The sequence below is a fragment of the Amphiura filiformis genome, chromosome 12 (genome assembly GCF_039555335.1).
Source record: "Amphiura filiformis chromosome 12, Afil_fr2py, whole genome shotgun sequence".
NCBI classification, from domain to species: domain Eukaryota; kingdom Metazoa; phylum Echinodermata; class Ophiuroidea; order Amphilepidida; family Amphiuridae; genus Amphiura; species Amphiura filiformis.
The window spans coordinates 21,615,116-21,632,331 of record NC_092639.1 but is presented as its reverse complement, the minus strand read 5'-3'; the positions used below and the strand labels follow the sequence as shown (position 1 = coordinate 21,632,331).

Here is a 17,216-nt window from a genome sequence, read left to right as displayed (position 1 = left end):
ATACCCATTTTTGTCGTGCTTGTTTGTGCTAAAAATACTAATCTGCTTAAAAAGAAATTTCTCAATGGACTTAATACAATAAAGTATATTCATCTGTAACCGAAATATAGAGGGATTATTATTAGAAATGCCAAAATACCTTCTATGATGTATATTGGACTAAGTGGTACTGCTACAAGCAAATGACGTCATCAATAAAAATTAGTTTAACATGCTTAGTAATGCAACCCAACAGCACTCTAGTCACTGTTGATTGACAATACCAATGACATCATCATACAGTGCGTACGCCATCTGTATAATACAGTAAGCAAAGAATAAAAGTACCAGTTGTGTTCACCGTACCCCTGTATATCCTAAATAAAGACAAGTATGTCAAAATTAAAACAATCAGCCAATACCTGTGCTCTTTAGCTCTGATTTAAGACCTTATTTGTTGAAATTGGTTGAGAATTAAAGAAACGGTGATCTAAATCCTAATGAAGAAACGAAATCAAAAGTTGCACTTTTGTGTTCTAATCAATGAAAGCACGGCGCTAGTTTTAACGTGCTAATCAATGGAAGCGCGGCGCTAGTTCTCTTGTTCGCGAACGCCTGTGTACAAATCAATAGGGCATGCATTTGAGCAAACTGCAACTTTTGAATTGGCATCATCCTTGGTTTTGGATCGTCGTGTTTTATTTCTAGAACAATTTGGACTTAAATTGAGCTAAAAGATGCAGCTATTGGCTGCTGGTTCCAATTATGATTATCTGTCTTTGTTTATTATATACAGGGGTGAACATAACAGGTACCTTTTTTTTTGCTTACTTTATAAGCTTTGGGCTTTGGAGTATGCCACTACAACCCCTCGAAAGCAATGCTTGAATGCCATGGGTTAAAAACACATTTTGAAATTCTTTCCACAACTCTACTTAAATCTATTTACTTAAAATCCGAGTAAAAGATATTCGGCAGAGTGATATTCGTTCAATTGGGTCTGATTATACTTATTACAGAGACGTGTGTCTCCTTTTATAGTAGCTAAATGGACCAATTTGAGTTACTTGTGTTAAGTTAAAGCCAACCGCAAGCTAAATACTGTTACTTTGCATTAAAAGCTTTTAGTTCGGCAACAAGCTTGTGAGACTGTACCTTTCAAAGGAAGTTTCTGCCGGAAGTCTGGAAGGCAATAGCAACTAGTTTTATTCGTGCGATCTAGACTACAACTGGAACTTTGATGAAAAAGGGAAAGAAAGAAATAGCAAAACCATTCAGCTACGGTTTTTCAAGTGAATTGCTTTGAGCTATATAGTCAATTGGGGTTACGGCTTTGAAACTGTCTGGATTTTTTGCTTCAAATGAACAATATTGGGCTTTCAATGGAACACATTTATGTACTAGTCCTTTGAACTAAAACACTTAACTATCTTCTGTATCTTTTTAAACACAATTGATGCCCTCAGAAAATGTAATGTAATAAACTCTTTTGCTCCACAGATATATTTTCAAAACATTTGGGATATGCATTTATTGACATAAACAAGTATACCGCTGCTTTTCTTTAGCGAAGTATAACTATTGCATTTCGAAGTTGTTTCTGATCGTGGACTTCATGAGCCCGCGCAAAAACAACAACAGTATCATTTTAATGTTCATTGTTGCTATAAACTTCGTAATGGTTTCACGAGCTGGCAAAGTTTTCGTAAAAATCCACACTGCACTACCGTATATAATTGGTTACTGTTATGTAAAATTTTATGAGTTTGACAGTATTAAGATTTTTAAATAAACTTTACTTAAAAGTAAAGTTTATGAATGATTTGATGAGCCTGTTATCCAAAATTATCAGTAGCTAAGTGAAAAGTGACACAGTTGTTACAGAGCTCAAAACACATAAAAGTGCAAAATATGGAAAACTCATTTCGGCTCTTTCTTCTTTTTTTATGTATTTCAACCACAAGTCCTAGAGAACTGCGAGGTGCAATATTTGACATTCATGACAGCGTCATCCTAAGACATGCCTACATATTCATTACGATTTCTTAGAATATGTCAAGACGTTGTCAACAAACTCAAAAACTGAGGTTAGGCGTCGCCTAGAGATGCAGGAAGGATGCCTTTGGCGGGAAAAGATTTCATATTTCGTATCTTTTAAAGTAACAAAGACAAGTATATTAATGTAAATATATCAGATTTGTCTCTGTTATGATTCTTTCCCTTAAGGCGACGCGATCTTTTGTTGGTCGAAGCAACCAAAAAATCGATTTCCATTATCTGAATCAATATATTATTGGAAAATAACTCTTTAATGTTTTGCAAAAGTTCATTCTACAAATCATATACTTTGAAAACTTGCTAGATTTATTGATGTTAATGAATTATGTACGTTTTCCAAAAGTGTTGTTGTTTCACCCCTCTTTACAACATAACTCAAGAACCACAGAATCTACAAAAGTATATCTGTGATATTTGAATACTTCTACACGCTCGCTATGAAATGATCAATGCAATTTTTGCCAAAGCTCACTACTATTCGCAAGATGCTGTGAACTACCAAATCGCAACAGTTTAAAATAGTTGCTAACCTTAATTCTTACCGTTTAAATTTCTTGTCCCTAACTTATGATTTATCTTTGCAGTTTGAAAACTTTTTAAAGAAATGTTACACATTCTTTGAATTATTTAACATTTGTGAGATGCGCGCGGCGTTGAGCCGAATCGATCCAGTGCAGATCTTGACTCAAAAGTAAAAAAGTTACATGTTTAAACAGCATCTTGCGAATGGTAGTAAGCTTTGGCAAAAATTGCACACTCTTGTAAAACGTACATGATTCATTCACAACAATAAATCAAGCAAGTTTTCAAAGTATTATGATTTGCAGCATGAACTTGTGCAAAACATCATAGTGTTATTTTTCAATAATATAGTGATTTAGATAATGAAAATCGATTGGCGTTTCTTTATAGTATACAATTTTGTCCTTGAGGGATTTTATCATATCGTGTTTTGCCCCAGCGTTTTGCTCAATTCTCCTTTTACGTACTCCCTTGGTTACTGGATCACGCACCTTTTGGAATTGGTAGTACATACCATAGACTTTGTCTTGCGATCATTTCTGATCGTGGTGTACAACTCAAAAGCGTGATCCAGTTGACATGGTGATAACACTTCGCTGGCGAATAGTTTTATAAATATATATGGTTTTTTTTCCCTGATATTTACTTTCTTTTTTCTTATCTTTCACCAAAATCAAGTCAAATTTTCCACATATTGAATTGGTCTATTTTCAGGAAGAAACTAATATATTGTCATTCTTTTGTTCTGCTTGAGGACATTAATTCTAGAAATGTATTATATAATTCTGCCATTTGGGCGCGCAAATTTACCGCCATTTCGGCATTTTTCATCTTTCCGAAAATATGACCTATTTTTGTTGCAATATCATTGACATCATGCACAGTTAATTATGGTGTTTTTTCTACCTCGTCGCGCCAAATCGGTGAATCTGTCGACGCGCGGTGAATTCGACTCGTAAACATTGTTTGCAATATAACGAGACAGAGAGAAAGTAATAACTTGTCGTGTTTATGTACTCCTTGAGGACATATCTAGAAATGTATTACATAATTCTGCCATTTGGACGCGCAAAATTGACCACCATTGCGGAATTTTCGTCTTCCTTAAAATATGACCTAGTTTGTTTGCAATTTTATTTACATCATGTAAAGTTAATCTTTGTCTGTTGATGAAATGCAAAAGTTATACAGTCCCATATGGTGAACTATAACTAGGGCCCGTAGCTTGTTTTATTTCAGATTCGCATTTTATTATAGATAATAACCACGCAGCGTTGCTGTTGGGTTTTAGTGGAATTCTATTACGAGACCCGAGGTCTATTAGAAGCCGATCCCAACTCTTATTTTGACACTTTTGCAAGGTGGGAAAAGTCAGTCGAGACAAAAAGTCCCTAAAGTTATGATCCTAAGACATCGCCTAGTTTATTTCGATTTACCTAAGACATCCTTCGAGTCGACGAGAGAGGAAAAACTAGGTTGCACCGCATACACGTATGTACTTTTGGGACATTTATGTTATCCAACTATTTCGATCAATTCTATTGCTGGTTTTCAATGAGCTAAAACTTTGCCAAAATTACTCTAAATTGTTTTTTGTAAACACTGTACAAAAACCCTGCTCTGCTCTTTTTAATCTAATTTTAAAAAAGTAGTAAAAACAGCATAACGTTGAGATTTTGAAATTATTTCCGTGAAGGAAATCGTTTATTAATGTTCATAAGAATATATGATCGAGAGCAAGGTGTCATTCAACAAATTTGTACACTGGGTTGGTTAAAGGGTAAAAATTGCGTCAAATTTGCATGCACTGATAACCAAACCAGTTCAATTCCAATTGCCTTTCTACTATCACACAAGCGCACCTGTATAAACATAATCAAATATCTAATTTCAAAACAGCAGATTTCAATAAAGCATCGCCCTTTTGAATCATTCATATACCAATTGTTTAAAACGTAAATTTGAAATGAAAAAGATAGTAGTTCTTTTTCAACAATATTCTTTCCAATTTATTTCACGATAGAGTGGCTTATTTGATAACGTTTGCCTATTGATCATACAAGCAGAATTTTATTTCATTCATTGCTGAAATCAACCCGATAAAAGAAACACCAACCTAGTGAAAGAGACCAAAATGTTAAATAGGTTATATAAGATATAGGGTTAAGCTTATCGTTTTTGACATGCTCACCAGTTGAAGTATATACCAATTATTCTAATGAATTTTTAACACACTTTGTTTGACCCTTTGTTCATCAATTTTATACTATCCTGCTATTCATAAGATTCTTAAAATGTGCGGGCTATTAAACCGAAAAAATCCAGTCCAGATCTATATAAAGGTGACAAGCAACAGCATAATAACAAAATACATCCCCCTCTAAATATGATGGCCATTCTCTGATAGTATACTATTTCATAGGATTTTATTTTCAACTCTTATCTGTCTTATCTTCAACCCCATGAGAACTACCTGCCTATTGGTCTTAAAGGAGTTTTCATTATCAATTGGACCAATCAGCAACATTTTAGAAAAATTTCACCACACAAAAAATGGGGGTGAATTGTTTGCAAACACCATTCTGATTGGTAATTAAAATGAAGATATCATGTTATTGACCAATCACAGGTAATGTTAGATCGGCAGGTAGTGCTCAGGGGGTTAACCGAAAAAGTCAAATTTTCCAGCTCGTCGCGTCAAGTCGGTGAGTCAGTTGACGCGCGGTGAATTGGACGAACAAAGATTATTTGTAATATTACAAGACGGGGAGATACTAATATCTTGTCGAGTTTTTTGTACTGCTCGAGGATATGTCTTGATATGTATCATGTAATTATACCATTTGGACGCGCAAAAATTGACTTCAATCGCGGCATTTCGTTTTTCCTAAAAAATATGACTTAATTTTATTGCATTTTTATTGACATCGTGTAAAGTTAATCTTTGTCTTCTGATAAAAGGTAAAAGGGATACATTATAGCCCCATATGGTGAATTGTAACTAGGGCCCGCAGCTTACTTTATTTCAGATTCGCATTAACTACGCAGCATTGCTCTCGGGTTTTAGTGGAATTCTATTACAAGACCCGGGGTCTTTTAGAAGCCGATCCTGACTCTTAATTGACACTTTTGCAAGGTGGGAAAAGTCAGTCGAGAGAAAAAAGTCCCTAAAGTTATAATCCTAAGACATCGCCTAGTTTATTTCGATTTACCACAGACATCCTTCGAGTCTATGAGATAGGGAAAACTAGGTTGCACCGCATACACGTATGTACTTTTGGGACATTTATGTTATCTAAATATTTCGATCGATTCTAATGCTGATTTTCAATGAGCTAAGACTTTGCCAAAGTTTTTGTAAACACTGCACAAATACTCTGCTCTTTTTCAAGTAGTAAAAAGAGCGTTGAGATTTCCGTAAAAAATAGGTTTAGAAATATTCATAAGAATATTTAATTGAAAGCAAGGTGTCATTTAACCAATTTGTACACTGGGTTGATTAAAGGGTAAAAATTGCGTCAAATTTACATGCACTGATAACCAAACCAGTTCAATTCCAATTGCCTTTCTACTATCACACAAGCGCACCTGTATAAACATAATCAAATATCTAATTTCAAACAACAAATTTCAATAAAGCATCGCCCTTTTGAATCATCCTTTTGAATCATTCATATACCAATGGTTATATCAGCTTTAAAACGTAAATTTGAAATGAAAAAGATAGTAGTTCTCTTTCAACAATAGTCTTTCCAATTTCTTTCACGATAGAGTGGCTTATTTGATAACGTTTGCCTATTGATCATACAAGCAGAATTTTATTCCATTCATTGCTGAAATCAACACGATAAAAGAAACACCAACGCAGTGAAAGAGACCAAAATGTTAAATAGGTTATATGAGATGTATAGGGTTGCCTATCGTTTGCGATATAAAGTGCATTGGTATTTTCTTAGATACTTGATTTGTTACCACGAAATGAGCATAAAGTCGCAAGTTGGTAGTTTCGAGACATCCTACATCTTAGCTGCTGAGTTTATGTTCTTTGTTTGCCGCGCATTGTTAAGCCAGTAGTATGTCCTTCGTGAGTGGCCCATTGTGCCTCCATTCACAAATGACATACAGACATACGATTAACTTGAGCAGGTGCGTGTGAAACAAAGATCACCAATACAGCAGTCAGGACATCTCAAAACTACCAACTTGCGACTTTACGCTCATTTCGTGGTAGCATGTCACAATTGGAGTCATTCACTTTTGAAAACTTCAGCAATTCTGTTTATTAATCAAAAAATAGCTCAAAACACAAAGAGTGGTCATATTGTCGGAATTCTATCCCAGTTATCCTTTCTTGGCATTTAAGCAGGCATATGAATAACACAAGTCTCCTGCTTCTGCAATATTTATTGAAATGAACATGTGAAATAAAATCTTTAGGGCACATCGATACACTTTTGTATTAATTCGCCAAATACAGCGCGTATAGATGCGAGATCACAATATCAGCAACTGATCTGTTTATGTGGTAACTAAAGCGTTGCAAAGGAAACACCTGTGGAGTGGAACCCGTGGTAAGAAACGTATTCAACGGCAGTAACAACGTTTAATAACGGGTTCGGCTTTACTGTCTCGGACACATTATTTCGGTGTAAAGGATAATGGGCTATTCCAGAAAATAGATGCACACCCCTATAGAGGAGTTCGGATATCCGGACTTTTGTCCAGTCGTGACTGTTGGAAATCCAGATTTTTAAAGTGCCCAAAGGCAAAAAAAATAGTTCAAAATCAGAAATCCTCAATTTGAGAGCTAATTTTCAACATTTCCGTGATTTTTCCTTCATTTGATTGGATTTCCAAGCTTTTTCCAGTAATATTGGCAACTGGAATTCCAGTCGTTTTCAGAAAGCAGATTTGGAAATCCGGACATTTCTTTGATTGAAAATTTACTCCTCTATAGGGGGTGTGCACCTATTTTCTGGAATAGCCCAATACATTACCCTTTATTTCTTAATGTGTTCGAGGCAGCAAAAACACGCGTCTCACTAATGCCGCGGACACATTATTTGAGTGTAAAGGATAATGCCACATCCTTTGTTTCTATTATATTGCCTCAAAATAGTGCGATTTAAAGAGAAAATATCGCTTTTTAAGGTGAAGCGAGTTCGCGTTTCCACAGCGTAAGTGACAGCGAATGTCGCGGAAATATTGTACGCGTAACTAACCGTAATGCTACGCGTAGAATGTGACACATTATTACAGACACAGACCACAGACCATGTATCAACAGTCAACGTCCGCGTGTATTGTATGCTGTGAATTCTCGCATATTCATGAGGCCCTTCGCAATTACGCGATAGACCGTAACAATACGCGGTAAGTGCGCATTTCATGGAACAATCGGTCCTCATTATCGGGTGATGCTGAGACTTTGACTGCTTGTACGCGGTCTGTTATCTTTTTCGTCCATGATTGCAGAATAATTTGCCCTCCCGTGACCTGTTTGGACCACAGAATTATGTGGTTTGGACAAATCACAGTGCGTGATTTTCAATAGGTCGGGGGTAATCGAATTGATATTACTATTAGATGGTATCATGCTGAAAGATGACAGACAGGAGTAAAATTACGAAGCATATTACGTATTTCTTTGAAGCAAACGCAAATCTTGCGATAAACAATCTTATTTCTAGCATTGACTAAATCTCTCAATTTAAACCATTTCACTATACTTTGAATTGTGTAATATTACTTTTCTTAGAAATTGATTGTTATGCTCAATCGTTTCATCGTACTTATAAAAGTAATTTCGCTGATTAATGAGATCAAGAAGGAACGAACATTGGCCAAATTAGAGCCATCGCCGCATCAGCGTGATTAATATTTACTAGATTAAACTGATCATGCTGATTTAACCAGCTAAAGCTGTTTTAAATGTTTAGCTGACTATTCCAAGAATGAAATTGATTTCTTTTTGTTGGCAATCTTTACAGGCCTGCTCAATCAAATTCTGCGAAGATTATAAGCTTTACAAGCAAACTCAAACTCGTATTTATGTCGATTTGACATCTCATATAATACAAACTCGCGCTTACACACATTATCCTTGATAAAATCATATTTTAACAAAATCACTCGTTAACGAAATGTCCCGGAAAATCCGGATACTTGGATAAACATGACCCGTCTCAACGATATGTCCGTTTTTATTTATATTGTTTTAAAAATCTTAACACCACAACAGAATGTAAGGTATCCAATCTGTTTCAGGTCACTTAAGACACAAATAATATTGTAGCGACATTTTATGCACCGTAGAAAGAAACAAGAACACGCTTTTGTCAGATACAATTTCTCGCTCCAGTGAAGTTACGGTCTCATCATATACAAGTTGAAAAATTCTGAGAGCTGTATCGTTTACCATTATATTTCTGTCATAAGGGTTTTGAGTAATATGACACGTCAACGCTAGGTACAAAGTCATATTTGACATGGCTTTCGGCTAGGAAAGTTAATAATAGTATGCAATTTCTTTGTTATAACGTGAAAAGTCTGGATGTATCTTAAATGAGTGTCAATTTCAATTGAAGAATCGTGTGGTGTGGAGCATGACAAGCCAGATAAATTGGAGATGCAGTTTTGATCCATGTTAGAAATATACAAAAGAACGTTTTTCATCCCACACAATGGGGCATTGCTGATGACACAGACTTACAATGAACGTTTGTCACCCTACACAATGGGGTATTGCTGATGACACAAACTTACAATGAACGTTTGTCACCCCACACAATGGGGCAATGCTGATAACACAAACTTACAATGAACGTTTGTCAGCCCACACAATGGGCAATGCCGATGACACAGACTTACAATGAACGTTTGTCACCCCACAAAATGGGCCAATGCTGATGACACAAACTTACAATGAACGTGTGTCACCCAACACAATAAACAAGAATGACCAGTAGCTGTGAAATGTCATGCAAACAAAATCAGCAACATTGTACAAGGATCAATGTTTCTATTGGACTATTCGAGTTGAAATCCATACACCCCCTGGAAGACATGACATTAGTCTTCCATACTGGGAGTATGAATTTCAAATGATATTTGAAATGTACACCCCCGTGTGTAGGTGATTAAGGTCATGTCTTCTATTCGCTGTCGAAGTGACGTAATAATCGGATTAACTACCATAGCAATAGGCTAAAACAATTTTTGTATGTATCGTGCTGCACTATACGCAGGCTGTACTAATCACCTGTGTATGTCTGCAATCATAGATTGAATACAATACCGTTCCTTTTAAATATACTAATCTTACAGGTGCGAGTGATCAGCTTGATATGGTTCAATGCAGAGGTACCGCATGAACGTTCTCGTGAAGAGTGACATGTTCCAAAATTGTTTTACCCTATTCCTATTACTATGATAGTTAATCCGATTATTACATCACTTCGACGGCGAATAGGGACCCGGGGATATGGATTTCAGCTGGAATAGCCTATTATATGACCGGACACCCGGAACACTGAGCTAGAAGCCTTCAAGGTTTGGAATTAATGGGTCACTGGGAATAGTTGTCTTTTTTTGTATTATACTTTATGTCCAAGCCAAATTCAAAAGAAAACGATGATTAAAATAGCAACTTTCTACGTGGCTTTCCGATATAAATAGATGATATTTCACGAAAGTTTATGAGAACTCATTTTTAACGTTTACTATGTTGCTGGTTTTGTTGGAATCGGTCACATATAATCCACCCTAGATTTCAAAATTCTCAGCGTGATTGCGACAAGGCTTCGGGTAAGCAGTAGTATTGGTTTCAATCACCGATGTAGCTATTTTTAAAACGCTCTGAATCCAAATTGATTCGGACCAATTCAGTTTTTCGCTATAATTGTGTTATGCAAAATCATTAGAACAATGCAAGCAGCGTCCAAAGTTATTTTGTATCAGATAAAGACGGCAAGATGTGCAGTGCGTATACCGTAAAAACTCGATAGTTAGCATACGTGCTTACTATGGAGAGCTTTTGAAAACATGAAATTGTACTAAAGTCCGGCGCTTTACCAACTGAGTACTATTGGGGTTAAGACATGCATTTGCAAGTTTACTTGTTCGTATAAAAGTATGCGTATCGATGATTTGCTCAAAACCCTTTACAATTTTGTGAATGGGGCTCTTCATGTTTGCATGTTTAAAAAGCGCTCGATAGTAAACACATATGCTAACTATCGAGTTTTTACGGTATCTCATTTGGGCAAAATACGCTACCACACGTCACGAGTTCTTCATTCAGATCCAGATCGAATCCGAATCAAACTGAATTTAAAAGCAATAACATGATAACTTTGGTGTACGGTAATCAGGGCGCAACAGCTTCATGTCGTTTGATCGATAAGAGACAGTTTTGATGTGTCAGAAACTAAAATTCAATGAATATTTGGAAGGTACTCAAACAAATTGGGTTTAAAGTCGGATTTATTCAGCATTATGTTTCCGTAGTGTCAAATCCTACATGTTGCTGAAGTTTATGATATGAACATTCTTATATTGAACACAGGTATAAAAGAAAAAGAAATTGCACAGTTCTGTCTATCACAAAACCAAATCTTCTAACTCATAACTATACTTTATTGCAATATTTCAAGATATATTTAAATGCAATGGCAGCTCTTACATTGACGTTTCTAATTTTCTTTCCAAGAAGCCAGGATCTTGAAGTTGCTAAATAATAAACATGACAATACGCCGACTGATGGGTGCCTAAATTGAGTCAAAGGCCCTCCAAAATTACGTGATGTAAACGTTCTTTTTTTCCTATGAAAAGAAAATTTACGTCTGTAGAGATAGCCTTCTTTTTGTGAACCATTTTATACTCCAAATGTTTTATGACTAAAGAATTGCGTAGCTTGTGCTAAACCGATACAACTTAAATACCACAAACTTCCGGTAAGGCTTATTATCCCGGGACAGTGAAATAAACCAATGGGGTTACTCCATTTTGGCCTCTTGTCAGGAATAAATATCCCATATATTTTATTCAAGCAATGGTCTGAGAAAATTCTTCAAGTTGATAAATAATTGATAACGGACAACATTTACTCCATCGAATATTCGACCGAACTCCACAAATAATTACCTGGGAAGCAAGTGGCGCCTATAAACCAAGAGTTCCCCTTAAACCACGGGGAATTATCTCGTCAGGAACGCTACCCATAGACGAGCTCACCAGAGGAGAAAAATCGCCACATAACGGAGGAGGAAAATGCTCCACATACTGGTGGAGAATATATTGAAATATAAGTTTGATGAAAGATGGAGTACCATATGAAAATTCCGATGAAGGAATTAATGTCTTGTTTTTGATCAAAAGTTCAAATTCATATCAAGTTTGATAGAATTTAATCCCTTGATTTAATTATTTTTAGAAGTTAAGTAACTTTGCTGAATCACGTTTTGATGAAATATCCTGATCCTAATGATATTTTGTTCAGTTGCTACCAATCTTCTAAATGTCGAATACGATTTCATGAATGAATGAAAGTCAAAGTACCTTGGTGTAATCGAGGCAAAGGATATCCAATTAGAATTGTCGTTATCATAGTCATTTAGACCTGCTACCACGAAATGAGCTTAAAGTCGCAAGTTGGTAGTTTTGAGATTTCCTGACTGCTGCATTTGTGTTCTTTGTTTCACACGCACCTGAACACGTTAATCTTATATTTGTATGTCATTTGTGAATGGGAGCACAATGGGCCACTCACGAAGGACATACTACTGGCTTGTACATTTGCGCGGAAAACAAAGAACATAATCTCAGCAGTAAGGATGTTCCGAAACTACCAAGTTACGACTTTATGCTTATTTCGTGGTAGCAGGTCACATTTATACTTAATTAGTTTTATTAGTTTACACCCTTTACATTCTAATACCCACTGTTTTACCCAAAAATAAAACATTTCTGTTTTTTATGATCATTTTAATTATATTTACGTGCGATACATCTAAGTGGGTATACAAGAAAATCTTGTATAGATTTGAATGTTCTTGAATGGTATAATCTTTAAAGACATCTTATTTTGTGCTCATTTGCGAATGGTGTCAATTTATAGTCAAACTGATATAAGGTGCAAAAGTACGAGACCAAAGTTGATGCGATATAGGCCAACCGCTATCGGCAATGGCAGCGTAGATATATCAGACAAAATGGTTATTAAAAATGTCAATAGGAGTTTTCAATGGTGATTGATTTACTTAATTAAGTATCAATGAAAGGAGAATAAGGTTAATAGCAAGAAGCAAGGAAGTTTTGGCAATTTGTCGAAATGTTTTATACACTATACATAATACCAATGCATTTTGATTTTGTTATCACTTTTATTTGTCATTCGGATCTTAATTAATCGTATTTTGGTTATTTGCATCTTGATTAAGCTTACACTCCTATTGTACCAGAAAAATGCAGAGCAATTTTTGTTTGAATTTAAAGAACAAAAACATTCTTCTGTGCCCAATGAAATATAGCTCAATATTAATCCTTTAGTTCTCAAATCCCCTATTCAGTCAATGTTTTAAAAAACTTTATTACCAGTTTAGGTCGAACTAAAGGATATATAGCTAAATTTTGCTCGGTACAATGCGCTGTATTTAGCATTAGCACAACTGCATAGAATATAATCCGTATACCTTATATATTTTGAGATTTTCACAAAAACTGTTAATATTTACAGGAATCTGTTATGCTAGTTGGATTCCTTGCATCATTTGCTTTCTGAAAATGTAAACTTTTAAATACTTCTCATTATTGCATTTTGAGATACAATATCTAAATTACATGCTATAAATGTATTACTTGCAAAAATAACATTCTTTCTTATTTTTCTTCTTCTTCTTTGTCCTCTTATTCTTCTCATTCTTCTTTGTCTTTTTCTTCTGCTTCTTCTTCTTCTTCGTCGTCTTCTTCTTCGTCTTTTTCTTCCTCCTCCCTCCCTCCCTCCGTCCTCTTCTTTTTCATCTTCTCCTTGTTCATCGTTTCAGGCCCAGACAAAGCAAGTAAAATTAGCTACAGACAATAATATGAACCTATTAGCTCAAGAAAGCTTTGCAGATGATCCGACGACAGCAGTACGGAATCTCAAGGTAAGGAAATGGATATTGACCCGGATGCTGAAAATATATAGGTCAAACATATACAAGGTCAATTAGGGTTAAATTAGTTGTGAGTTCCGACACTTCAAGAGAAAATCGTAGCCCATAGAGCCGCAATGAACTCGTAGTATTAGCTGAACCACAGAGTGTTTTAAGGGATCGTCCAGGGATCGTTGGCTGCTGAAACCTATCATTTCACTCAGGGTTGGAACTCCAAGTTAATCCACCCTAAACCTTTCAGAAACTCCTAATGAAATCTTTAATTTACCCAAATCTAAAATTTTCAGCCTCCATGGGGACACGACTATTCATATTATTCTCTTTGGTCAATATCTACTGTCCAACTCGATTCCGCACATTTCATATACCATCAAATCTACGACTACAATGAAAGTTTACTTGGAGCTTGTTTATATTTGTTATGCAACGTTTTGTTAACCTTATGTTATTGCGTCAAAATAGCCATAAGCCTGTTCTTGTTTTGTTTTCTTTGTAAAAAGGGCGTAGTTCACTTCTTTTCTAAAACGCCGCTAAAAGAGCCAGTTGAAATCTCTGCTTTATCACTTGATGTGTATAACTTGGTGCACTGTTTCGTCGTCCGTGTATTGTCCTATTATACTATTTTGTTCAGTGTCCAAGGCTTTTCAAACTCAATATTACAATCATCAATTATTGCAAAATTTAGTTCAAATGCAGTTTTTCAATCTGACTTCACCAATTCTTTTTCCGCATCGCCTTTTATTAGTTATCACTTGCAGAAATTCGTCAAGATGAATCGTCCTTCAGAAACAGATTCACTAAAAGCAATCAACATCATAGAGGCTTAGTTCGGCGATTACATTAACTCATGGTTGACCATGGACCTCTGGGTACTATCCATCATAGCAATCACCTGATTACACAGTATAAAATCAGCGCATATTTTAAACCACTTCAACCATATCACTGGAATTAAGCTACTTTTACTACATCATGAATTAAACCAATTTTCTTTATTATTTGCACATGAGTGCATTTTACACTGAGTTTGTTTTACCGTTGTATTCGATGAAGCGAATGGTGCCATGGTTTTTTTTAACACTTATTACTTCAATGCTTAGTGTGGCTTATTGCTGTCCTTTGCTAATTATGTTGCAATGGATAGGTTTATGGTTTCAAGTTGCCCTTGATGTTCATTATACCGTAACGTACACACTTGTAACATATCACGTTTAGTTCAAACCTGTATCGCTATTGCTGCCCGATATATCGATATACCGATGTCTCTTTTTATCGTCAAATGTGCAGAGTTCTATGTTTATTATTATTTACATTTTTTAAACATAGCACTAGCATATTTCCATAATTTGAAGAGCTTGTTTCCAAACCATGTTAAGTCCACAACCACATGTTTCTCATTCACTTGTGTGATACAATCACAATTACATTGACAAGTTTGACACTAGTAACAATGAGTTGTACCATCAATAAGCCATTATTTACCACAACAATGCTGCTTAACAATATACAGACTATTGTTCTCATTTGGGAATCAAAGGCCTCACACAGTATTGTTACTGTATATCCATCCACTGTTTGCTTTGTAATGGTGCATCCAACTGAAATTACTATACCATCACAACAATATCGCACAGGTAAATCAGAAAAATGTGTTTGTGGACTTAACATGGTTTGGAAACAGGCTCTTCATTTTATAGTCGATATAATTTATTGCACCTCCTGGATAGGCATCAGAGAGATTCATCGGTACGTATTGGGGCTCCGATAAGGCTATCGGACCGAACTGATCGTCATGCCTTAAATACATGGATTTTGTTTTCGTCTTGACTCATTCGCTGTTTTTTGTCTTTTATTTCAGAAATCAAAAGCCAGAATAGTCATAGGGTTTTTCAGTGAGGAAGCTGCACGTCGGGTTTTCTGTCAGGTAAATCTCCCGTAATCTCTTTAAATATTTTAAGTTTAAATAATCAAGCTGGGTTTATACAATTCAATTTGTTAGACAATGAATTAGTTTCGCTCTTTCTTAGCGTGTAAACTACGGATAGAATTTTGCCGATTTAAAGTACGTCGTATTAGGCCTATATGCACAGAATTACTTTCGTGAAACAAAATATTATCATAGATTTAATTAAATATTAGGTTTGATAAAGAAACCCGTTTTAATTGATATGTGTTATCGGATTCTTTGGATTATTTCAAATAAATCACTCGACTTACAAGGTATAACATTTCCAAATTAAAAGTGAAATACTAGTTTTCTAGATTTATCATACTTTTGTAGTACCATAATCTGTGACTATGTAGAACAGGTTGCACACTCTTACTTTCAATAACAGCTTTCTACCAGATTAATTTCGTTCAAATTATTTAACTTACATCGCTCATTTTACACAAACATAGAAACAATACGCTTGTTAGCTAAAAGGTATGTTACATGTAATAGAAATCGATCTTCATTTTTAGCAATCCGATTAATTAATTAACCCAGATACTTTATCGAACTGACTCACTTAAGACGTGAACCCTTCCTTTCAGGGTTTGATTTGGGGCAGTGACTTTTTTGGAAGGGGGCAAGAAGGAAACTTTGCGTGGGAAATACTTAGACGAATATGGTCAAAAGGGGGCTAGAAAGTAAAAAAAAAACCTAACATCTTAAAAATCAGGGCTTTCATCTGACATGGAACAATATTTCACACAGCTGCTGTTGCCCTTGACTACGCCACTGGTTTGGAGTGATATGGGAGGGGGTACGTTTTATGAAGTCTCCTTAAAAAAGGGTTTTAGTTGAACTTCTACTTTGTAGCAAAGAATTTACTGTAGATCGTCCCATACGAATCTCGAAGATCTTATCTTGGTTGTAACGGTTATTCTGGATGCAAGCTGATTAAGGTACTGCAAAGCAGCTGCATCCATTAATGTTTTGTATGTCTTGAATCACTGGGGATAGCGGTATTTGTAAAAGCAAGATGATATTTTTTGTATATAGTAGTATTTTGGGTAAAATATTATCAGATAATTCAATATTATGTGAAGGATGTACCATAATAATTTCAATGTCGTTCATTTTCCCTCAGGTTTACCAGCAAGAGCTATACGGAGAATACTACGTCTGGCTCCTACCAGGTTACTTTTCTGATCGTTGGTGGCGTCAGTTACAGAATGATAGTGACTGCACTGCCGATCAATTGGAAAGGGCTTTAAGGGGTTACATCGCTACAGAAATCCTGCCACTTAGTTCTAGTGATGAGCCCACAATATCAGGATTCGTAAGTATCTTCTTTTTTGCCAAAATTCAACAACGTAATATGCTTCATCTCCTGATGTGATCTGACGTACAATTAATATTAGCCTACCAGTGGCCAATATCACCCTATCATGACCATATCATGATATAGTCTATTTGGCTTCTATATTCCTGAAGAGTGCAGTGCGTGCTCCAGTGTACGCGCGAAGTATAACTCCGACAAAGTTCTGTCGTCAATCTTTCGAGGAAGCCAATGCCA

The 17,216-nt window shown here is 35.7% G+C and overlaps 1 protein-coding gene across 1 annotated transcript in view; it reads left to right on the top strand.

The window, feature by feature from the left end:
- The window catches only part of LOC140165944 (gamma-aminobutyric acid type B receptor subunit 2-like), a 447,371-nt gene that overhangs the window by 312,161 nt on the left and 117,994 nt on the right, over nt 1–17,216 (top strand). The window contains 3 exon segments of the mRNA XM_072189287.1: nt 13,603–13,704; nt 15,572–15,637; nt 16,788–16,979. Coding sequence (XP_072045388.1) covers nt 13,603–13,704; nt 15,572–15,637; nt 16,788–16,979 — 360 coding nt within the window.